At 38.5% G+C, this 25,460-nt stretch overlaps 1 protein-coding gene and 1 pseudogene across 8 annotated transcripts in view; both read left to right on the top strand.

Annotated features, from left to right (window-relative positions):
• Positions 1-25,460, top strand: part of SLC9C2 (solute carrier family 9 member C2 (putative)) — an 86,772-nt gene that overhangs the window by 21,282 nt on the left and 40,030 nt on the right. For all 8 annotated transcript variants that reach the window (XM_045048622.1, XM_019821631.3, XM_045048625.1 and 5 more), the window contains 7 exons: positions 3,735-3,834; positions 7,406-7,549; positions 9,956-10,124; positions 13,817-13,898; positions 17,701-17,867; positions 18,480-18,590; positions 25,317-25,414. In XM_045048622.1, coding sequence (XP_044904557.1) covers positions 3,735-3,834; positions 7,406-7,549; positions 9,956-10,124; positions 13,817-13,898; positions 17,701-17,867; positions 18,480-18,590; positions 25,317-25,414 — 871 coding nt within the window. The remainder of the gene's footprint in view (positions 1-3,734; positions 3,835-7,405; positions 7,550-9,955; positions 10,125-13,816; positions 13,899-17,700; positions 17,868-18,479; positions 18,591-25,316; positions 25,415-25,460) is intronic.
• On the top strand, positions 13,915-16,126 carry LOC123382734 (annotated as a pseudogene).

The raw sequence follows: 25,460 nt of genomic DNA, 5'->3' as shown, positions 1-25,460 counted from the left end.
ATATCTGGAGAAAAAAATTTTAAAAATTAGTATTTCCATTTCTTCCACCAGATCATGAGTTCCTTGATGTGGAGGCTGTCTCTTTTTCATCTTTTTATTTATTCTCTTTTCTGTGTTCTCCCAGCCAACCCCAGTGCTTCCTATATGCCTGAAAGTAATTTGACACATGTTGGTTGAATACACTGATACTAGTCCTTGAAGCGTTTTGGAGTTAGGCAGACTTGAATTCAACCCCCACCTTCACAATTTATTAGCTTGCTGACCTTGGAATATTACTTAACCTCTCTAAGCTTTAGTTAGTTTCCTCATCTATAAAAGTGATATAGAAACACCTAGCCTATAGGGGTACTCTTGGCACTAACAAGATAATGTATGTCCAATGACTTGCTCATGCTGATAGGCTGGAGACAGCTCTTAGCCGCTTGCGAGAGCTGACTGTACACATCTCTTTCACAGCTCTGTTCAGGTGACATCGTGTTGAAATTGGTCATATTGCGAGTATTTACACCATGGAAATTGGCAGACACTGTCCATCAGGGACTTTTAAAAACTCATTTAACCTCCGGAGAGCTGCTTTTAAACATTTACTAGCTCACCACTGAACTCAAGTTCGGGCAGCTAACAAACGTTGGTTCCCTTCCACTTTCCTTCTGAAAGAGGGAGGTGCTTCTGGTCAGTGCTTGGGAGGCCTGGACTAGATTGTCCCTTTCAGTCTCAGAAACCACTGCTGAGGGAGGCTTGATGTTGGACCTGTGGCCTCGAGAACTTGTGAGGCAATAAATTCCTGTTGTTTAAGATAGTTTGTGGAACTCTTTTTCAGCAGCGCCAGGAAACCGATATTCTCCCTCCTCCATTGCACTTTCCTCTGCTTCAGGGATTAAAAAACCACTTTGGGTGGTCCTTTACTCTTATGTTTAATTATTTCAGTGGTAGACATGTTATCACGAGAAGTTTCATTGCCAGAAATTCCATTGCTAAACACAGATAAAATTCTAATGCACACACTCTCCAATGTTACATTTCTGTTATGTTATCTAATTTTGTTTTTTTTTCCCCCCTTTGCTAATGAACACTCAGTCAACTGGCTAAAGCCCAGGGAGCCTCTGATTGAGGTTACAGTGTCACCTCTTTGAGCACATACAGTAATTTCCATTTTTGTCTCTGTTGTGTTCAGTTCATGAAACCTGGACTTGTATAAAAATATTCATTCTTTTCCATGAAACAAAACAAAACAAAACAAAACAAAAAAAATAAATGGCACAGACATTGCCTCACAAAAGGCACAATGCTTCTGGAACATTGTTGGTTCACAGGTAGTGCAGTTGGAAATATTCATATATCAGCCCATGGAAGAAAGTTTCAATTTAGGACAGAAAAGGCACTTTAAGAGTCAGTGCATAATTCATGAAACATGGTAGGTTTTATAAAAGCCAGAGGTGTACCAAGAGAGGGGCTTAATCTAAGCATGAGGAATATTATATCAAGTGATGTTATTCACAATTTCTGGGGAATGAAGATAATAAAGAGCAGACAACATTTAAAGTTCCATTGTTTTAAAACTCTCTACAAACAATGCATCTCCTTCTTGCCTGTGCTGATGCTCTCCAGTGTCTCTTTGTATAGTCATTGGTCTAGATTATAAAGGCCCTCTGTCATCATCCAAATATATTTTAGTTAGAAATACATCCAGTCTTGAATCCTGGTGCTTTTAGGGAAAAAAAATTTCCCTTTGATTCTCCTTTTAGGGGGACCTTCACTTTTTCTAAACCAGAGAGAGGAAGAGAGAGACAAAGATTGAGAGAGCCACTTGTCCACAGCGTCAGTTCTCTGTGGTAGTTTTTTTCCATTGAGTCAGAAAAACATTGAGTTCCCTATGACTACTGGGGTTCGTGCTGATGAAAATTACTTTCTTTATTACATGGTCCATGATTTTTCGCCCCTTCAGAACACTTAGAATATTATTAAATATAATAGCATTTGTAATTTTGTAAAAATGTCACCTAATTATAAGAGTAATGCATGTTTATTGTAGAATTTTGGAAAAATTCTGAAAAGTCAAAGAAAAAAAATCACCAATAAACCTATGTTATAAATTAGACTATGGATACATTTTGGTATATGTACTCAGCCTTTAAAAAATACATATAAACACACATACATATATTAATGTATGCATTCATACCATGTAATCCTATAACATTGGGATTATATGAAATAAGATGACATCAGTTTTAAATTTTTTTCATGTTTATTTATTTTTGAGAGAGAGACAGAGCATGAGCAGGGGAGGGGCAGAGAGAGAGGGAGACAGAGAATCGGAAGCAGGCTCCAGGCTCCGAGCTGTCAGCACAGAGCCCAATGCGGGGCTCGAACTCACAAACTGTGAGATCATGACCTGAGCTGAAGTCGGTCACTCAACCGACTGAGCCACCCAGGCATCCCAATGACATCAGTTTTAAATAACGTCATTTACTGGTTTCCTCATAGCAGACGTTGTCTCCAAGTACTGTCTATTACTGAGAAAGATGACCTTTAAAATCCAGTAATACTGGAGCACCTGGGTGGCTCAGTTGGTTTTGGCTCAAGTCATGATCTCACGGTTCGTGGGATTGAGCCCCTCGTGGTCTGTCAGCACAGAGCTTGCTTGGGATTCTCTCTCTTTCCCTCTCTGTGCCCCTCCCCTGCTCATGCTCTCTCTCTCACTCTCAAAATAAATAAATAAACTTTTAAAAATAAAATAAAACAAAATACAGTAATACTAATTATGGGGCAGGGGAACTAAGATTTTGAGAGACAATTTCCCTTTCAGCACACTTCTGAGCACTACTGGTTTTACTGTCATTTGTTATTCATATTATATCAGTTAGATAAGAAGGTAAAAAGAAATCTGGGGCGCCTGGGTGGTTCAGTCGGTTGAGCATCCGACTTCGACTCAGGTCATGATCTGGTGGTTCATGGGTTTGAGCCTGTGTCGGGCTCTGTGCTGACAGCTCAGAGCCTGGAGCCTGCTTCAGATTCTGTGTCTCCGTCTCTCTGGGCCCCTCCCTCGCTCATTCTCTCTCTCTCTCTCTCTCTCTCTCTCTCTCTCTCTCTCAAAAATAAACATTAAAAAAAAAAAGAAATCTAAAGTGGACTGAAGTGATTAGATACACCAAAGGAATAATAAAATCCTCTTCAAATAAACAGTATTAATTTACTAAGCAGGAAAGCGGATGTATAAAAACAATGGCATAATAATAGTGACTATCATATATATATACTTTTTTTTATTTAAAGAGGTGCCAAGCAATTTTCATGTTATTTAATTTAATCCTCACAACAACTCTATGAGGCATTATTCTCTTAAACCCATTTTACAGATGCAGGGGTGCTAATAGAGGAAAAGGAGGTCACATTCTCAGAGCAGTCAGGTCTGCCTTGCTCCAAAGTGCTTCAAATTTCTGTCTACTATTTATCAGGCATCCATTCATTTACATATTATCTATGCTTCTGCACTACAGCCGCTGAACTGAGTAGTTGCAACAGGGACCATGTGGTCCACAAAGACTAAATATTTACTATATGGTCCTTTACAAAAAAGTTTGCTGACCCCTAATCTACAGGATTAGGCCAATCCCTTGAGGCAATTTTCCAAGAAATAGGACTCTTCAGTTTCTCACCAATTCTTCTCAAGATAAAGTACCTCCGTGTGCAGATTTGAATGCAACTAATTTTGTTCACTTTTTTCTCTCCAGTGGAATTTTTGGGAATGTCAGGAATGATTGCGTTAGTCACTGTAGGACTGAATTTAGATTCCTTAAGCTTTAAACCGAGGATTGAGTTAACAATTACTAAGTAAGTCTCCTATTGTATACTTGGTATAGATATCTTAGAAGTTTAGTGCTTAAGTTGTTCTGCCTTCTTGGACACATTTCATAACTTTTTTCACCTTTTTCTTTTTAAATTCATTACCAGTTATATTTGAAAGAACTTAAGGTACCAACAATTGTTGACATCGACACGTTTAACAAAAAAGACTACAAACGGCATGAAGCAAAAATTGGCAAATTTTATTTTTTTATTTATTTATTTTTTTTATAAAAATTTTTTTTTCGACATTTATTTATTTTTGGGACAGAGAGAGACAGAGCATGAACGGGGGAGGGGCAGAGAGAGAGGGAGACACAGAATCGGAAACAGGCTCCAGGCTCTGAGCCATCAGCCCAGAGCCCGACGCGGGGCTCGAACTCACGGACCGCGAGATCATGACCTGGCTGAAGTCGGACGCTTAACCGACTGCGCCACCCAGGCGCCCCACAAAATTGGCAAATTTTAAAGGAGAAATAGACAAACATTATATCTGAGATTTTTAAAAAATTTTTATTTTTTAAAATTTACATCCAAATTAGTTAGCATATAGTGCAACAATGATTTCAGGAGTAGATTCCTTAATGCGCCTGACCCATTTAGTCCATCCCCCCTCCCACACCTCCTCCAGTAACCTTCTGTTTGTTCTCCATATTTATGAGTCTCTTATGCTTTGTCCCCCTCCCTGTTTTTATATAATTTTTATTTCCCTTCCCTTATTTTCATCTATTTTGTCTCTTAAAGCCCTTATATGAGTGAAGTCATATGATACTTGTCTTTCTCTGACTGACTAATTTCACTTAGCATAATTCCCTCTAGTTCTATCCATGTAGTTGCAAATGGCAAGATTTCATTCTTTTTGATTGCCGAGTAATACTCCATTGTGTGTGTGTGTGTGTGTGTGTGTGTGTGTGTGTGTGTGTGTGTATACCACATCTTCTTTATCCATTCATCCATCGATGGGCATTTGGGCTCTTTCCATACTTTGGCTGTTGTCGATAGTGCTGCTATAAACATTGGGGTTCATGTGTCCCTTTGAAACAGCACACCCTTATCCCTTGGATAAATACCTAGTAGTGCAACTGCTGGGTTGTAGGGTAGTTCTATTTTTATTTTTTTGAGGAACCTCCATACTATTTTCCAGAGTGGCTTCACCAGCTTGCATTCCCATCGATTGATATTCTTTTTATGAATAATGTATCCGTGGCTCAGAAGCTGTGGTCATTTTATACATAACTCTTTGATAAAAAAAAAATTTACTTTGGATTGTGGGAAGTTTAAAAAAGACTGCATTCCTTTGTTTCCTTCATAAGGTACATGAAAGACAGCATCCTAGTATGGGAAGAGCTGGGAAAGAAAAGTAGCAGAAAGATGCAACACTAGCAAAACTCTTACTTGCCTTTTACATTTGGTAATGCAAGGTGTCATATGAACATCTCTGGATGGAGGGAAAAACCATTTGCTTGTCTTCTCAGATAAATGAATTAGTCTGTCTCTGAGAGACTATGCTAAATTACAGGATTGTTTCAGAGTTATTTCACACCAAGTCATAGCCTAGTGTGGATCGAATGAAAGCAAATGTTAAAATAAGAAAAATAAGCCATAATTTTGAGTTTTCCCATGAAGATTCTTTAAAAAACTTTAAAAATTTTTTTAAATATCTATTTATTTTTGAGAGAGAGAGTGTGAGCAGGGGAGGGGCAGAGAGAGAGGGAGACACAGAATCTGCAGCAAGCTCCAGCCTCTGGGCTGTCAGCACAGAGCCCGATGTGGGACTCGAACCCACAAACTGTGAGATCATGACCTGAGCCAGTCAGATGCTCAACCGACTGAGCCACCCAGGTGCCCCAGATTCTCTCTCTCTTTTGTTTTTTTAAATGTAGAGGACTATCCATTGTTCTGAAATTATGGCTTGCCTACATTTTTGGTGTTTAAATGTTCATTCTTTTATGAAATCCCAGTGCTAGAAGATGGTACTTTTTTTTAGAAAAATAACTTCACTTGGCAAAAAAAAAAAAAAAAAATTGGCACCTGTAACTCTTCTAATTTTGTGTTAGGTGAATGACACTTAACCGGTCTTTAGAATCCAGAAGCTTGGGAATAAATAGTTCACAGAACATACACTTTTTGTCTGAATTTGGACATTTTCCTGAGCTCAGTCATACTGTCAGTATCATTAGAAATTACTCATTATGATTCATTTAATTGTTTATTATTTAACCTATAAAACCAATCTTCTCTTAATGTTTACCGTAACCTGGACATTGTATCTTAGGTTTGAGGCTTCGTAACTGAGTCCCTTCTCAGAATGCACTCATTGTTAAGTGGTGGGCATGTTTCTGTAAGAAGCTAGTAAGCGTGAATAATTTTATATATTTATTGGGATCCTACTATATGTAAGGCAGTTTTTTAGGTTCTATGGAGACATTTGAACAAGTTTTCTACTCAGTTATTCCATCATTTCTGAATTTCAGAAAACTAAGCTTTGGGGTTAGAGGTCCCCCTCATACCCTTCCTTTCTCTGAGTTCTAAATCTGATGAATCAAGAGCTGGGAATGAGAGAATCAGACCATCTACTTAATTGGGGAAATGCAGTGTTAGGGAACATGGTTTCCATCTGCAGCCCAAATGAGGCTTCCTAATGCTTCTTTCCGAGTGTAGATCTTGAGACCCACCTTGAGGGAGACTGGTTTGTGGAACAGACCCACTTGCCTAGTTAGCTGAAAGGGAAAGTCCCAATGGAGGGAGGCCCAAGAGCAAGTGGAACTTGACATCTGCCTGTAGAAGTCAAACCTGGCTTGGATGCAGACATGTTACCGCACGGAACCAGAACAGGCCTGTGCCTTAACCACTGTGTTCTAGTCTGCTCAGTAAGAATCTTGGGGAGCGGGGCTAGGTGTGTGGCTGTTTGGGAAGCAATAAGGGGGATTCTAAGTCACTTGTCTGCTTCTGAACTATGGTGGTATAGAGAATTGGCACTGTAGGAATTCAAAGGAGGATCACTTCCAACGAGAGTGCTTAGGATGAAGAACACAGGATTCAAATTAGCCTTACAAGATTTTTAGGAATTCAGTAGATGGGAAAGCAGACTGGAGAGACTTTCAAGGTAAGAGACTTTCAAGAAAATCATGAAGGGAGAAATCCTGCAGAGGGCACTGAAGTGATCCAGTCAGCTATCGAAAAGTCAAGGTTAACCAGGTGGTTCTGGGTTCAGCTGCGGCAGCCCCAACAGTTTGATATGATGCCGGCTAATCTTGGCAAAACTGCCCCATCACCAACCGGAAGAGGGGGTGGAGATTCTTAATATTATGCCTTGCTTTTACTATTCTCCTATGAGAGGCAGCCCATGGGCATTGGTGTGATGAGGGTATTGGAGAATATGGAGCTAGGTGTATTTTAATTCCAACAAAATACTTTTAAATGTTGACTGCAACAGTGATGGAGGCAAGGACCTCTGCTAAGACAAGAATCATAGAATGTGATACATGCTTTTATGTGCAAAGGCAACTATCTTAAAAACACATGGCTTAAAACGTGATTTATTTTCCATTCATCCTAGGTTCCTAATAATGTTTTCAACTGTATACCAACATTTAATATATACTTTCTTTGGCATTGTAATTGGATGTGGACAAAACAAGTATTTGGGATTTCACAGTATGGTTTTCATGTTCATTTTATTTACAACAGTGAATTTTGTAAGGTAGGAATTATATTTTAAAGTTTGCTTACTGGACTTAGGTTCTTCAGCCCAGAATAAGAATTGCCCACTGGTGAGGGCAACAAGAACTCTTTGGATGTGGAGTCAGAAAACCCATGTTGTTGTCAAGGCCCAGACAATAACTTGCTATGCGATTGGGGGAAGTCTGTTTACTTTTCCAGGTCCCATCTGGAAAATGAGAAGGGGCTGTGGTATCAGCACAACTCATGAACTTTATAGAGATGAAAATTCATGGGCCATCTCAATGTACTGAATTGCATCTCTGGAGATGAGATCCAGGAAGCCATTTCAACATGTTTGTTAATGGTTGAACAACACTGGACCTTATTAATGGCTCCTAACATTTTTGTTGACTTTCATCCTCATTTATTATCACCTATAGCTATGATAAAGCCATTTGTTAAGCCCTTACCATGTACATTATGCCATTAATACTAATACAACCTTATGAAGTAGGTGTTATTGCATCATTGCACAGATGAAGCCCAGGGAGGTTAAAAAGTTGCCTAGAATTGCCCCTCTTGAAGTGCAGAATTGGGGTTTAAACTTGACCCCCAGTAGCACATTTTCTCTCGAACACCATTGCCCACTCGTGATGGTCATGTCTTCAATAAGAATTCATGACAGTGTCTCTGAAAACATTATCATTCCCACTCAGAACAGGCCTGGCCAACGAGCTTACTTTATAAGATGTTCTCATGGGACCTTGCTTTTGCTGAGGTCACTGCACGCCACTCAGTCACTCTCACACGGAAGGATGTGTATGCAATTTGTTTCTTTCTACCATGGAGGCTTATGTGCAAGTTGACATTGGTCACAGAAAATGAAGAAAGATAAATGACTTTTTGAACCTTTGTTTGACTCAGCTGCACATCTGGCATCTCATTTCATTTCATAAACACTAGGAAATGAGAATTTTATAGATGAAGAAACTGGCCAACAAAGGCCAAGTACCTTGCCCAAAGTCAAGTGGCTAGGGAGTACTAGAGATCTTGTGGGAACTTATGGTTCCACCTCCCCAGAGGAAAGGCTTTAATGGAAGGAGTCAACCTAAGGGGACCTCAACGTCTGGGTCAGCTTTCCATAAGAGACTTGTTGAGAAAAACATTTTAGAGGATGTGCCAAACTAAGGCCCCTTACATAATTACATAAGACATAATTATTGCTAACATGTTTTGAGTGCTGACCACATTCGAAATATCATTCTAAGCCCTATGAATGTTGCCCCATGTAATTGAAACTTCACAATAATCCTTTGAGGCAAGTACAATTATTATTATTTATTATCTCCACTTTACAGGATGAAATTGAGGCTTAGAGAGGTTAAAGAACTTAAGTTTACATGGTTAGTGAAAGAAGCTTAAATCTGAACCCTGGTAGATCGACTCCAGAGCCTTTGCGACACTGCCTTTCTGGTTTTGGTATCAGGCAGTGATATGAGTTGTTCCATTTTGGCTGGACTCAATGGTATTTCAGAGAAAGATCATTTAGTAAAGCTGAAAAGTTTGGTAAGAATTGCTTTGCAAAAAGCTTGAATGGAAGGCCGAGGGGTTTACCCAAATTCATTATATACATTATAGATGGTAATAGCAGATTTTCTGTTTCTCAGTGATAGGAATTCTCTAAACTGTCTTGTGAAATTCCCAGCTGAGTAACTGATACACAATATATTTTTTGAGTCTAAGAACATGTCAGTTTTATTTCTGCTGAAATCTCATTTGAGGGATAGTACTGATATTCTTTTGGTGAAGATCCCCTAAAGATAGATTCTACATTTTTGATACAGAGTCTTATAGAAAAATTATTAGTAGACACTTGTGGTGAGCATAGCATAAGAATAGAGTTTTTGGATCACTATGTTGATAGTGGGTCAACTATTCTCAAATTAAAAAAAAAAAGAAAAGAAAAATGATCTGTAGAGAAATAGGCACCGATTGAAATTATTTATATGACATTTAATTTATGATTCTCATGGAAGCTCAAGAAAAATTTGATTAAGCTAAGTTTATTAATGTGCCTACAATAATAATTACTTTTCGGCCATCATCTGTGTGTCCTCTTGGCCTCATTTCTGATCTAGTCATGGTCTTCCAGGGAATAGATGAGCTTGTCAACGTTATTTGAAGAAATTTCTCTCAGAAATACACTACCCAAATCCAAATAGTATATTAAAACTTCCAGCAGTTTTTTGAGACTTGAGTATTATATGAAAAATTTAGACAGTAGATTTGGTTCATCCCAGAAAAGTTGAACAATTTATCAATAAACTGAATTATTTTCTCTTTCCTGAAAAAAATTCCTATGAAATTTAGTTTTTAGTAGTGTCAACCATGAATAACATTAATACATAAGGTGTGACTTAAAAAAAAAATATTTTTCTCTCCACAGGTTGCTTACTATTGTGTTAGTGAGCCCTGTTCTGATGCGTGTAAATTATGACTATAACTGGAGATGGGGAATTGTTATAGCATGGTCTGGAATTAAAGGAGTTTTTAGTTTACTCTTGGCTCCTGAAATTCATAATCTGGCTGATCAAAAAATAGACTCACCACAAATGGTAGGAAAAATCATCTCATAATATTTATTCATTTTGTTTATTTTGTAGCACTTGTCATAGTACCCAATAATAAAGTTAACCATTTACAAATTTTTTTAGTTTAAATTCCAGTTAGTTAACATACTGTGTAATATTAGTTTCAGGCGTACAATTTAGTGATTCAACGCTTCCATACAATTCCCAGGGCTCATCACAAGTGCACTCCTTAATCCCCATCACCTATTTTACCTATTTTCTCTCTTCTGTTCAGCTTCCTTGCTTTCCATTATTTTGTCTTCTTTATCACTTATTTGTTTCTCTACTTCTTCCAGCTTTGTGTTCATTGCATCAAGCCTGTTTCCAATCTCAGTTATTAAATTTTTCATTTCTGACAGTTTCTTTTTTAACTCTTTTGTCTCTGTGGTAAGGGTCTCCCTGAAGTCTTTCCATTCTTTTCTCATAAGAGTATACTTATGATTGTTGCTATAAATTCTCGATCAGTCATGTTACTTATATCTGTTTTAATTCACTGTCTTCTTCTCTGTGTTAGAAAAGCTGGTTTCCTGCTCCTGAGAGTAATGGCTTTATGAAGAAGAGGTCATATAGTGTCCAGGGCCTGTCACTTCCCAGGGTGTCTGTGGTGCATGTTGCGTGAGCTCTGCTGTTGTGTTTTGGCTGCTCTATCCTTCGGGTCAGCTGTCTGCAGAGGCTCTCCTTGCCTGCAATGGCCACTCTTTGGTCCTTGGTCAGAGTGTGGTGAGTTTTAACTACATGTGCTCTGGTCTGCTTGTTAAATAATACCTGATACTGCTTCCAGTAGAACCGAAGCCCTGTAGAACTCTCTGATCAGGAGACATGGTGTGGGCAGGAGGTTCTGCTGGTCTTCGGGGGAAGGGGCTGGCTAAGCTGGCACTGAGGCAAGCTTGATCAAGAAGGGCAGTCCCACCAGAATGCACAGGTGTGGGACTTGGTGTAAGCAGTTAGGCAGCCCTGTGAGTGCTACTTTGCTTCCTGCAGGTGGCTCTGTGTTTAAGATGAGGGGCAGGGAAGGGAAATGGTTCCAACCAGCTCCTTTGTCCTCAGAGAGGCATCTCCATGATATCTGCCTCTTAGGGAAGCACACTGAGAAGAGTGAATAATTTCCCCACTGTCTGCTCCAGGCGTTTTTCAGATCACTGTTTCTGCATCATCTGCCCCAGTTAGTTTGCCTGCCTTCTCTCTGGGAGTAGGGCAACATCTTCAGGGCACAATCCCAGTCAAGGCCACTGATCTTTCAAACTCCATTCTTCAAGCCCCACTGATTGCAAGAACTCACAAAAAGTAGCCCCTTATGTTTTCCCAGCCAATGGTTTTGGGGAAGTGTTTTCCTTGTGCATTCCCCTGTGTGCTCCTCTCTCTCTCTCTTTCTCTCTCTCTCTCTCCTTTGTCTGTGACCAGGGATCCCTCCCCTCCACAGCACTTGTGATCCATTTCTCCTCCAAACCACATCTCCGTACTTCCTACCTTCCTCAATGTGGCTTCTTCTCTCCAGAGTTTTAGTTATGGAGTTCATTCTGTCAGTCTTCAGGTTGATTTCTGGAGTCTTAGAATGATTTGATAGTTACCTAGTTATGTTCGTGGGGTGAGACAAGCCTAGGGTCCTCTTCCTCCACCATCTTTTGTCCCTTCTCCTTAGGTTAACTTAATTAAAAAAAATTTTTTTTAACATTTATTCATTTTTGAGAGACAGAGAGAGACAGAGCATGAGTAGGGAAGGGACAGAGAGAGAGGGAGACACAGAATCTGGAAGCAGGCTCCAGGCTCTGAGCTGTCAGCACAGAGCCCAACGCAGGGCTCAAACTCACGAACTGCAAGATCATGGCCTGAGCCGCAGTCGGACGCTCAACCGACTGAGCCACCCAGGTGCCCCGAGGTTAACTATTTTTAAAATTAGATTTGAAAAATGCATTCTTTTAAGAAGAAAGGAACTTTCAGAGGGAAGTTTGTTTATGTTGATAGTCTGAAAGGGACCAACAGTGAAGTAATGGTGTAGGATGTGGAAATCAGATGGACTTGGGGTTGAATCCTGGCCCCCTCGTCACAGGCTGGGTGACCTTGGGCAAGTTCTCCAGATTTGTGGAACCTCAATTTCCAGTTGAGGATTGAGATGATACTTAGTAAAGTGTCTGCCACTTAGCAAATGCTCAATAAATGTTACTAACTCTCCCTCAAAGCCAATCTGGTAGTGGCAGTATCTGTGGTACTGAGAATCCAGGGAAGATCCAAAGACTCCAGTACATCTGCTGACAGTGTTAGGGCCCCTTGTTATTTGTAACAGTACTGTGTGAGTTAGCTGGAGAAGTTGCTAGAAATCCCTGGGACACCCCCCTCCCCCACCTCCCAGTCAGATGAATTCCAACCCTGCTTCTGGGAGGGTTGCTTCTGAATAATGTGAATTAAGAACATCTGCCCACCTCCCAAGGAACTTTAATCTGCAGATAAATGTACAGAGTTTCTTGATATTGGCTAATTTCCAGCTCAGGATTTTCTCTTCTTTGTCATTTCCCCCCTGTTCCAGAAGACAATATTTTTAGAATATCTTCTTTGGAGAATCAGTTATCACCCTCTCCATCTTGCATGTAGAGAAATTAGAACAAAGAGAATAGCACGTTAGGGAAAGAACTCAGGTGCCCTAACTCCCAGAAGAAGTGCTTTTTCAAAATGGACTACTATATTCGTCACCATCTTTCCTGAGAATTTGTACTTTATATCTATGGCCATCATCTGGGAATTAATTTGGAGTTCAAACAAACCTGTGATTTTGCAGACTTTGGGTCCTTTCATGCCCCAAAGGAAAAGTATCATAACCAACGTCTGAGCTCCTTCAATTTTCTTTTGTGCAAGGAATTCGCCTAAAACCAAGTCAACGAAATGCTAACTAGCATTGAGTATCACTTACAGTGTTTTTCAAATCTGTCTGATATTACATGGATCCCTTTAGCACCACCCCAGACCTACACAATCAGAATCTGCAGGGAAGAAACCTGGAAGTCAGTATCTTTTAGAAGCACTTTCAGTGCTGTTATCAGTCAAGTTTGGGAAACACTCTCAGAGAACATACTGCTGTTGACTCCATTTTTTAGTGAAGAACACTGAGGCTCAGAGTGGTTAAGTCTACTGACCCCAAATTACATGGCTAATTAAAGTGGTAGAGGCAAGACCAGCAAATGTGGTTGTGTTTCTGCTTCTGTGAAGTGTCTCTCCAGACCCCACCACAGCTCCTGTAGGCTCCGAGCCTCCTGAGCAGCCATAGTAAATGCTGGTGGCAGACACACTTTCCCTTGTCTCCACAGTCACCACTGCTACTCACCATCGGCTGGTGGCTCCCCAACCCTGCAGGCTCCATGGCCGTGTCTGTGATGCCTACCATCCTCCTGGCTTTGCGTGGCTGCTGCTGAAAGCAGCAACAGTGGAGAGCTCTTTGGCCAGTATTCTTATCCTTTCCAGAAATCACAAAATCTTTTCTCATGCACATTGAAAACTAATTTCTGCTCCAGTATATTACATTCAAGCACTGTCCACAAAACAACCCTTTGCCCTATCTATCAGAAGCAAGATTTTAAATGTGGATTAAGATAGAATTTTGTTGGTGGTTAATTGAATAATGATTCCCTTTGGAGAACTTATTCATTTGTTTTTCTTGGCTCTAACTATTTGTATGTTTTGTTTTTTAGTTTTTATTGTATGTACAGGTAATATCACTAATGACTATGGGAATAAATTCATACATGATGACTCATTCAGCCAGGACATTAGGTAAAGTATATTTATCTTTCATTAATTAACTGGAGAGAATAATGCAAACACATTGTTGTTGGGAGTCATGGGGACATTTCTTAAGGAGCTCAAGGAATTGATTATGAAATCATTCATTTTCATTCATTCATTATTTACAGATGCTGCATTAATTGGAATATTGGTTTAGCCAGTTTAACAGAAACCACATTCGCAGTGGCTTAAACAAGATAGGGAACTTTCTTTTTCTCTCCATCAAAATGTCCAAAAGAGTGGGATGGTTCTACTTCACGGGGTTGTCCATAGATCCAGGATCCTTGTATTTTGTTGTTGCTCCTCTCTGGAATGTTGCTCTTGTCTGAGGGTAGAAGCTGACTCATAACCACTATATATTCAATCCAGCCAACTAGAGAGAGAAAATGGGGAGATGGGTGGAAATGGAGAGTAAGCAGCTTCCTTTTAAGGGCATAGCCTAGAAATTGTATATATCATCAGCACTCACATTCCATTGGTCAGAATTTAGTCACATGGTCACACATGGGTAAGAGAAGCTATAAAATATTATCCCTACCTGGGATAATGTAGGGATAATGGTGGAGCCATGGCTGGCCGTGTGCTCAGCCAAGACTTGGAGATTCTATGGCAAAGGAAGAAGGGGAAAATGAATATTGGGAGTCCTTTGGCTGGAACCACCATCTTCCAGTAATTTGCCAAAATGACCAACACAAAGGGAAAGAGGCCTTTCCTATGTTCTCTAGGCCTTTTAGAAAACATGGAGTAGTTCCTTTGCAAATCTACAAGAAAGGTGATATTGTAGATATCAAGGTAATGGAGACTGTTTGAAAAGGAATACCCTACAAGTGTTACCATAGAAAAACTGGAAGAGTCTACAGTGTTACCCAGCATCCTATTGGCATTGTTGTAAACAAAGAAGTTAAGGGCAAGATTCTTGCCAAAAGAATGAATATACATATTGAACATATTAAGCACTTAAAGAGCCGAGATAACTTCCTGAAGTGTGTGAAAGATAATGATCAGAAGAAGAAGAAAGCCAAAGAGAAGAGTACTTGGGTTCAACTGAAGAGCCAGCCTGCCCCACCCAAAGAAGCACACTTTCTGAGAACCAATGGAAAGGAGCCTGAGCTGTTGGAACCCATTCCCTATGAATTCATGGCTTGATAAATGTAAAGGAAAAAAAAAGGTTTTAAGATTGTAAAAAAAATAAAAGAAAATGGATATTGGGGGATAATCAGCAGGCTCTGCCACAGTTGCTTATTTCCAGAAAACATTTGAGGCCATTGATAATAAAGTGCATAAATTTGATAAAATCACAAATCGACACGTAGTCAATAGAGAAATCTAAGATAAGATAGTTGGTGGCAGTACAGTCAAGTGGGGAGGGAGAAGGCTGGATGGGATTACACAAAGTCTTCGAATAGGGCCTTAGTATCTCTCAATATCCCATGGTCTGATCCTCAGCTAAGCTGGTGCAGAGGATGATCCTTTCAGGGTATCTAAAATTGATCAGACTGCTGGAGATATACAGCACTCACAGGAGCATGTGGATAAAGCAGAAAAAATCAATCAGTTAATTTATAAAGAGGATGATTTCTTTCTATGTCTGAAATAATTGTGATCATTATTCAGGGTATTCACCTCTAAATACCAATTTCCTTGATAAACAAAACTAGTCATCAGAAGGTATCTTGGAAAGCATGGAACTAATGAGAGGTCAATGGAAGGACGATGTTGAAGGAGGGTTCTTCTAAACAGGGAAATAGCCTGGTGAATTTTCCCTATCCTGCCCATGAGAGACATTACCTCTTTGCTTGTGTCTTTTTGCAGTCCTGCCCATTTCTAAAACTGCACCCCGCCAGCACTACAGCAGAACTTCCTGTGACAGCCCCCTTCAAAGCCAAGGGCTCCAATATATGAACTGGGCTAATTAAGTGGGGCAGATTTCTGGTAGCTCTTCTTTTCCCCTAGTTATGGATCTGTTCTTGTTCTCAGTGGAAATGTATGCTTGGTCAGCAAAAGCCTACGCTGGAGTGTGACCAAAGTTAATTTGATCTTTGAAGGCTTTCTCACACCTCCCTTCTCAACAATTTATTTTTGACTCTCAGGGATCCAGACCCACTCCATTCTCTTTGCTTAGGATATCACATCCGGATTTCTCCCATGCTTCTTTTCTTGTGATTCCTCCTACTCTGATACTCAAAGGCAAGATCAACAAGGGGTTTTACTGTCACGGTAATATTTTTTTCTCCTCTTTTTCTTCCCTTATAACTTTTTAAAAGTTTATTTATTTATTTTGAGAGAGAGAGACAGAGAGAGAGAGAGCATGCACATGTGCAAGCAGGAGAGGGGTAGGGGCAGAGAGAAAGGGAGAGAGAGAATGTCAAGCAGGCTCCACGCTCCGTGCAGAGCCCAACACAGGGTTCGATCTCACAACCGTGGGATCATGACCTGAGCTGAAATCAAGAGTCAGGTGCTTAACCAACTTAACGAGCCTCCCAGGTGCCCCACAAAATTTGTTATTGTAGTAGTTAAACCTCGGAATTTTCATTATAAAACAAAAGTATATGGTAAATACTTTCTCCTTGTAGAATCTATGTTCATCCTTTCTAGAAATACTACGTGGCACACATTTAACACCTAACAGAGTTCAAGTTTTATCAGTAAGAGTTTCAAACCAACTACTGTCTAGTCAAAGGCTTTAACAGATTCCCTCCTCACACTCTTCCAGGATCATCTTAAACACAGAGAATTCATTCAAATGTATTGGTGCCACCAAGTGGTCCACATATACTCATGTTTCCCCAGAGCAACTGGAAAGTATTTGTTTCTCCATCATATGGGGAGGATGTAGTTAGGCAAATGAAAAAAATTTTCTTCCTGTATGGTCTCAGCCATACAGCTTTGAATCTAAAGCTGACAAATTCTAACTTAAGCCTACAGTCAAATGTGTCTCTGCTCTGGACCATAGTGAACCAAGAGGGATATGCCTCCAGACCTTTGGGATCCCAGAAATTTCAAATACTGTCATTACATACAGTGTCCCATAAAGAATGCAGTAAAGTTAACTAAACGTTTGGAACTCATTTGGACTCTTTATGGAACATTCCACATGCAGTTACAAAAAGAGAACAGTTTTATTGAGATGGGATTCCAAGTGAGCAGGTTAAGCTCATTCACTAATTAAATTCTTCTTTTCAGTGAGTGAGCCTCATAGCTGTAACTTCAAATCCATACCTCAAGAAAATACAAATGGCTACAAGTTTTGAGACATGTGGATTTGCTGCTGGCCAGGAAACAGATACATATTAAATTTGAGGGATCTCTGTTGCAGTGACCTCAATATTTTAAATTTTTTAAATTTTATAGAAGAATCAGTTGGAGAATTGTTAAAATGCAATTTCCAATTGATTCTCTAGGTATGGGTTGGATCCTGGGAATTTGCATAGTTTAATAGGCAGCCTTCCTCTGTAGAAGACACAAGTAGTTTTCTATACTTCGAGAAATACTGATTGGGTGCCTTGAAGTAGCAAGTCATGTCTCTAGATAAAGGGAATGAAAGGAAATGAAGAAAGCATTCCTTAGCAATTGAGTCAGATAAAGTTGAGTTATACAACCAGGAGAAACAGAGTTGGGTAATTTTTTGGAAAATTTTGGACCAGATGCGGTCCTTGCTTTTCTTTGAGCACTCTGGTTTGGCTATGCGAGTGATTGACTGCACCAACGAGATTTCACTACATCTTGCAGGATTTTGCCTCTTGGAGTCTTTGCTGTATTCTATTAAGATCCTTGCTTTTCTTTGTCACAGGTTTGTGTGCTATTTCCCTCCCAAGGCAAATGGCCATGCAGAATGCCATTAAGCACATTCAGGAGATAATACAGAGCACAATAACGCTATTTAAAACAGAAAAAATTTTGACAAATGTTAATTGGACCTTAGTAGAAGAAAAAACAAAGATTGAATACACCATTCCTGTGAGTTGATACCTGGCAAAAAAAAAAAAAAAAAAAAAAAGTCCTCCTTTCTCTCCTGGGTCTGCCTTTCTTGCTTTAGTTTGTTATATTAAAAAAACCTCTATTCTGCTAATGGAATGTCAGAAAACTGAGGAGTCGGGGGTATATTTACTAGCTTTGCTATCTGGGTGAAAAAACTTCTTTGAATTCTCTCTAAAGAGAAGGTCTTGGTAATTTAGCTTTGTTTGCCAACATTGGAGAATTGGTGTTTACATGGCTGGTTGACTAACTGTGCATGGCCTCTGCCAAGCTGATGTTTCTGACCACTTGAGGAGCTGAGCCACCTGCCCTCACATTACTATAAAAAGCAGGAAACACAGGTTGCTTCAGAGAGCAATCGAGCAAAGACAGGTTTGGGGGAGAATCTGACTTACAAATCTCTCCGAATTTACGACTTTTAAAGCACACAATTAAAAGCAACATTTCTCATGTGGAGAGCATACCCAGTTATGCATAGCCCTTCCTTTTAACCATTCTGATTTAAGTTATTAGAATCTTGGTTAAGTGAAGTGCTTGTTTTAGCTACTTATTTTAGCTCTTTTTAACTTTATCTCTTTATGTTTTTAAACTTAGTCTGATACTGTTCAGTTTTCCCACGTTTCTCATGGTAGTGAAACGGAGGAGTCCCCAACAGAAGAAGTTTTAATAGAAGAAGCCAGATTGCATGTAGCTATAATACAAATGGTTGGTACAGTTCACATAATCCGCTTTTTATTTATTTATTTATTTTTAATTCTTGCAATACTTTCAATTCTTACCTCTTTCAGGTGACTAGAATGCCTCTTTCAGGGCTTTCAGGTGACTAGAAAAAATATTTTTTCAGTTAAAAAAATTTTTTTAAACATTTGTTCATTTTTGACAGACAGAGAGAGACAAAGCATGAGTGGGGGAGGAGGAGAGAAAGAGGGAGACACAGAATCCGGGGCAGGCTCCAGGCTCTGAGCTGTCAGCACAGAGCCCAATGTGAGGCTCGAACTCACGAACTGTGAGGTCATGCCCTGAGCAGAAGTCAGATGCTTAACTGACTGAGCCACCCATGTGCCCCTATTTTTTCAGTTTGGATAGCATATTAGTTGTTAAAATTTGTTTGATTTATAGAAGTTAAAAATAACAATAAGTGTCTTAGGCTTTAAGTTCAAGTCACAAATTTTATTATCCTGTTCTACGTCTTGTAATTTTTGACCGTTCACTTTTGAGGGGACTTTGAACAATGTTTGGTGCTATTTACATACCTATTTAACTAAATATCTTCAAATATTTAAAACTGCTCTTATAAACTTAATGTATTTGAGTTTCTTTTATATAAAGTTCTCTTAAGTGCTTATTTAACTCTTATAAATTTAATAAATTAAAATACATCTAGTGAGCCAAAAATTCTCTTGAAATATTTAAGATTTAAGTTTTCAATGGTTTAATATAAGGAAGATTTTATTTTTAAATTTATATATTATTGTGTTATGTATTATTTATATTTAAAATAAGGAAGATTACTAGGTAAAATCAAGTTTAAATCAACTTATCAAATTGCACATTTTAAATTGGGGTTATATTCTAATAAGACATTTTATTCACTATAGCAAGCACACAAAAACATATACATATATTTGTTAAGCCAAGTCTATCTTTCTTACTTGTATTTTAAAACTTATTATTATGAAGAATTTCTAATTTCTAACATATACAGAAGTAGATATAATAGTATAATGAATCCTTATGTACCCATGACCCAGCCTTAAAAACCAACATGACAAACCTTGCCCCACCTGCAATCTCATTCACTACCCCACCTTCCGTATCATTTTGAAACAAATCCCAGATATTATATTATTTCATCTGTAAATATTTCAATTACATATCTCTAAGTTTTCAAGTCTTTTAAAAAACATAGCAAAATATTAGCATTATACCTAGAAATTAATAATAACATCAAACATTGAGTCAGAGATCAAATTTCCAACTCTCATTAATATGATCAATGTATATTTTCACAGTTCACATTTTTAAATTGAATTCCAGTACAGTTCCCACATTGTAATTAATGGATAAGTCCTTTAAGTCTCTTTTAATCTATAAATTCCTTCTCTTATTTTATTCTGTTGAAGAACATACTTCTCCTTAATGCAAAAAAATTAATACCATATTTTCCTTCTTTTAAACAATTCTTTTTTTCTTCTTTTAAACATTTCTGAACTTAATTTAAAATACTCCCAGAGTTTGAAAATTTCTTATCAGGAGCAGTAGAATATGGTCATAAATTTTTGATAGAGCCTCCTATTAAGAGGTGGTGCCTATATCCCTCCTCTCCCCCCCCCCCCCACCTCATTGAATTTGAGCTGTTCTTGTGACCTGTTTTGACCAAAAGTATGTCAGAAGTGACTTTGGGAATGTTCTGGAGCCTAGGCTTTGAGAAGATTTACAGCTTCCACCTTCTACTTTGAATACTGCCCTGAGATTATCATGTGAGCTGAAGAATGAGAGGCTGCATAAAAGTAAACTGAGGCACACAGCCAAGAGTCAGTACCCTATTACCAGACTTGTAAATAAATGTTAATTTAAAAGGGTGGGGGCAATAGACTCAAACTCTCAATGGTAGGAGATGCAAAGAATTGTGACCATATTTTTGTTTGTTTTTTCTTGGATGCTTCCCCCAACCAAGTTTTATTGAGTAATAATTGGCATACATTGCTGTATAAGTTTAATGCATAGAGTTGTGATGGTTTGATTTACATATATTGTGAAAAGATTACCACGATGGGTTTAGCTAACATCCATCTTCTCATATAATTGTAAGAAAAAGAAGAAAAGGAGAAAAGGAAAAAAAAATAGGGTATAACCATATTTAATGTACTACACTGTGCTCACTGGCCACAAATATTCATATGCCTCCTATAAACAAAATACACTCATCCTTTTCTAAGACACACCCCCCTGCACCCCCTACACCAAGCTTCATCTTATTATGGCATTAGATTCAAAGTCTAGTATCTCATGATCTGCATTTGGTCTAGGTATGCTGAGATTCCTTAGTTGTATCTCCTTAAGTATTATTCCTCTTGATCTAGAGACCTATGAACTAAGAAACACGTTATCTGTCCCCCACCCCCTCTCCATTTAGTGCTGATCAACAGACACTTCTGTTCAAGAAGGGGAAGAACAGGAAGTACTGATTAATCACTGGTCCATGGCAATTATGAAATCCCACTGGGCATAGGAACAAGTGCACCTCATTCTTTACATTTCCATAGAAAATAATCTATGTTTGTAACTGACTGGCCTTCTCAGTCTGATTTCTATCAGTAGAAACTTGGGAGGTTTCTATTCATTTAGAATAGTTTTTGTCTCTTTTCGTCCAACCTGGTACAATTTACTTAAAAACTTGTGTATTTTCAATCAATCTGATTATAGTCCACTCCACTCCACAATTCCTTTTCAGATAGGCCATATGTCATAAGAGTCGGAGAAAGCCTTTGGTCTGCTTGAGAAGATAGACTGAGTACCAACTTTTAGTCTTTCAGTGGTCTTAACAAAGAGTCTTTGATCTTGATTTGATCTGGACCTGAGGCTATATTTTACTGTCAGCACACTAGACTTGATCTTTACTTTTAGATCTTTTGCCAGCTGAAAAGACTGCAATGAGAAACAAATTTAGTTTTCAACCTGGCAAATCGTGGAGTCTTTTTGCTAATTTCTGCTGCAGATTGAATTGTTTCTCTTTGGTTTCCCTAGCTCTTCCCATACTTTATCATAAGTAGCTTTAAAAGTTGATAGTTTTAGGGGTGCCTGGGTTAGCTCAGTGCGTTGAATGTCTGACTCTTGATTTGGGCTCAGGTCACGATCCCAGGGTTGTGGGATTGAGCCCTGCGTCAGGCTCTGCACTGAGGGTCAAGCCAGCTTAAGATTCTTTTCTCTCTTCCTCTGCCCCTCTCCTCTGCTCATTCTCTCTCTCTCTCTCTCTCTCTCTCTCTCTCTCTCTCTCTCTCTTTCTCTCAAATAATAAAAACAAAATTAAAAAAATTTAAAAGTTGATAGTTTTAATATTTCTAGCATGTTAGAAGTCTAGAAATGTTCTTAGCAGCCAGATTCATAAGTTATTTGGGCACATTTTCCACCTTCCCAGTGTCCTCAGGTGACAGTATTGCCCATTGTGGTGCCTCTTTGTAGCACAGCTTCCTCCCTCCCACCTCCAATACCAGTTTTTGTACTGTTCTCTCACTCTACTCACCCCCAAGTCCTAAAGCTAATGTTTTAGCCTTTGTTATGGAGGCTTTGAATAACTGGTACTGACTGTTGTTTTGGCTAGCCTTTGCTGTATATCAAAATGCCCCTAAACTTACTGGCTTAAAACAATAATTTATTATTTCTCACAGTTCTGTGGGTTGGCAATCTGGATGATTCTGTCATTGATCTTGGCTGGGAGCACTCATGTGTCTGTGGTCATCTCATAGTTCAGTGGGGTTGTGAATGTCCTCATTCACCAATTTGGCAGTTGATGCTGGTTGCCTTTCAGAGCACTTTGATGGTCTTCCATATGGCCTTCTATCTTGCAGTAGAGTGGACTGGGCTTCTTCACGGCATGGTGGTCTCTGGGTTCCAACAGAGTGAGCGGAGAAGCTGCAAGGCCTCTAAATCCTGTGTTTTGGAACTTGAATATCATCATTTTTACTCCCATTCTATTAATTAAAGCAAATCACAAAGCTAGCCAGAGTCAATGAGTGAAGAAGTGGACTCCATCTCTTAGGAGAAGCAGTAGCGTCAGTTGCAAAGGGGCATGGACACAGGAAGGCATGGATACATTGGGGCTGTTTCTATAATGACCTACCACATTTACTTTTTTAAGCCAACAATCCCATGTAGTAGCCCACTCCATGTTGTCCTTTAATGGCTTTCCTGAGAGTGCCCTCTAGTGGCATTCCTCCCTGTTTTTGTGACCCCTTTCCTTTTTGGTCTCTTTCATAAGCTCCTCTCTTTCTTTTTATCTCTTTAATGTTTTCTTCAGAGCATGATTAATGTTTAATGTTTTCCTCAGAACAGTTAACTCTGTCCATCATTCTTCCCTTATAATCTCTCCTTCTTTTTTCTTAGCTACGCTCATTTCAATGCTATCCACAGATGTTCCTCAAATCTATATTCTTCCTTCCCAAACTCTCACCACCATCTCTTTATACTCATAAGTTCAACTGTGGCTAGACATTTCTTAGACATATCGCTGGCACCTAAATCCACACTGAACTCATCTCAAACTGGCTCTTGTATTCCTAGTCTCAGTGAACGGGCTCATTACCTTATGTGATCACTCAGGTCAGTCCTCTTTCTCTCTCCCTCTCCAAGCTCTACCATTCTTACCTTCTAAATATTTGTCAAATATGCCCCTTTCCATTCTTGTGTCTATTAATTTAGGAAATTATAACCTCTTTCCTGAATAATAAGCTTCAACTGATCTCTCTACCTCCAATTTTTCTGCGGTCAAATCACAGGGATTTATCCAAAAGACAAATAGGACTATACCACCTTCCTGCTTAAAACCCTACAATGGCTCATCAGGTCCTACAGCATTTTCCTAAGTGAGTTCCAAAAAACATTTGCTCTGATCCACAGAATGTTGATAGGAACTGCATAACAACAACAACAAAAAGTTTCCATGCTCAAATTTGTTTGGGAAATTTCTCCAGGATAGATCATATATTGGGTCACAAAGCAAGCCTTACCAAATCTAAGAAGATTGAAATTATGTCAAGTATATTTCCTTTATATCATTATAAAGTTGGTATAAAACTAGAAATCAATGGTATAAAATAGTATAAATGGTATAAAACTAGAAATCAATAACAGGAAGAACACTGAAAAATTCACAAAAATATGGAAATTAGATAACACATTCCTGAAAAACCAGTGGGTCAAAGAAGAAATCAAAAGGAAAATCAGAAAATATCTTGAGACAAATGAAAATGAAAACACAACATAGCAAACCTTATAGGATGCAGCAAAAGCAGCTCTCAGAGGGAAATTTATAGTGATAGATGCCTACATTAAGAAAAAAGAAAGATCTCAAATAACCTAACTTTACACATCAGGAAAAGAAGAATTTGTTCTTTGGGCCCATTTTCATAAAGTTAGTAGAAAGAAGGAAATAATAAATATTTAAGCAGAAATAAATGAAATAGGACAAGAAAGACAACAGAAAAAAATCAATGAAACTGAGAGTTGTTTTTTTGTTTTGTTTTGTTTTGTTTTGTTTTGTTTTTAAGATAAGCAACCTCACTGTAGTTTTGATTTTAGCCATTCATAACTCCTGTATATTCCAGCAACCTCACTCAGGGTATATGTCAGAAGGAAATGATAATAGGATCTCAAAGAGCTCTCTGGGCTCTCATGTTTCTTTCAGCATTATTTACAATAGCCAAGACATGAAAACAACCTAAGTGTCCATTGATGGATGAATAAAGAGAATGTTTATCTATCTATTATCTATTTATCTATATCTAATGGAATATTATTCAATCATAGAACAGAAGGAAATCCTGCCATTTGTGAATATATGAATGGACCTTGAAGGCATTATGCTATGTAAAATAGACAGAGAAAGACAAATAGTATATGATTTCACTTGTGTGTGGAATCTGAAAAAAAAAAAAAAAAGCCAAACTCATAGAAACAGAGTGAAATGGTGGTTTCCAGGGCTGGAAGGTGGGGGACATGAAGGAGATGTTAAAATGTACACACTTTCAGTTATGAGATGAATAAGTTTTGGGGCTCTAATATACAGGATGGTGACTATACAATTCTGTATTACATACTTGAAAGTTGCTAAGAGAGTGGATCTTACATCACACACAGTCACACACACACACAAGTTGTAATTATGTGAGGGATGGATGTGTTAACTAATCTTTTTGTGGTAACCATTTTCTGCAATATGTATGCATGTGTCAAATCATTACATTGTGCACCTTAAACTTATACGATATGTGTCAGTTATATTGCAATAAACCTGGCAAAAAGGGGGAAAAAAGAACACAATTCACTTTTCTCTCCTGGTAGTTCCTTAAGAGGTTGAGATGAGTAGTTAACCTTTGAATTAATTCTTTCTACTATCCTGCTGTAGAAAGATGACACTGTGATACTATTTATATTACTGAGGAAAACTCTTTGAGTTGTGTAGATTTTGAGTTTCTGAAGCTAGGAAACTTTGTATCTTTTATTACATCCAGGATATTACTTTGCAAAAAATGAATATTTAGTAAATATTTAAATTGAATGGAATTTATTTCCTGCTACAGGAGATTTTTGGTAAAAGTATATTTTTCTATAATGAATGTAATAATAATAGTGAGGGCTATGTAAAGGTCAAGTAGAGTATATTACATTTATGTTTTGGTCCTTTGTAATATTTATTTAAAATTGTATGTTTAGAGTAGCTTTGAAAAACAGTGTAATGATGGAACCCTCAGTGTAGAGGCAGCCCGGATATTAATCGGTGCAACCAAAAGCTATTGCCCCATCCAAGGAAAGTAAGTATAATATTTCTTAAATTGTTATTTCCAAAATAAAATGGGT

This window comes from Felis catus, chromosome F1, assembly GCF_018350175.1.
Source record: "Felis catus isolate Fca126 chromosome F1, F.catus_Fca126_mat1.0, whole genome shotgun sequence".
Lineage (NCBI taxonomy): Eukaryota > Metazoa > Chordata > Mammalia > Carnivora > Felidae > Felis > Felis catus.
Note: the sequence above shows the minus strand (reverse complement) of the source record. Positions and strands in the feature narration are given on the sequence as shown.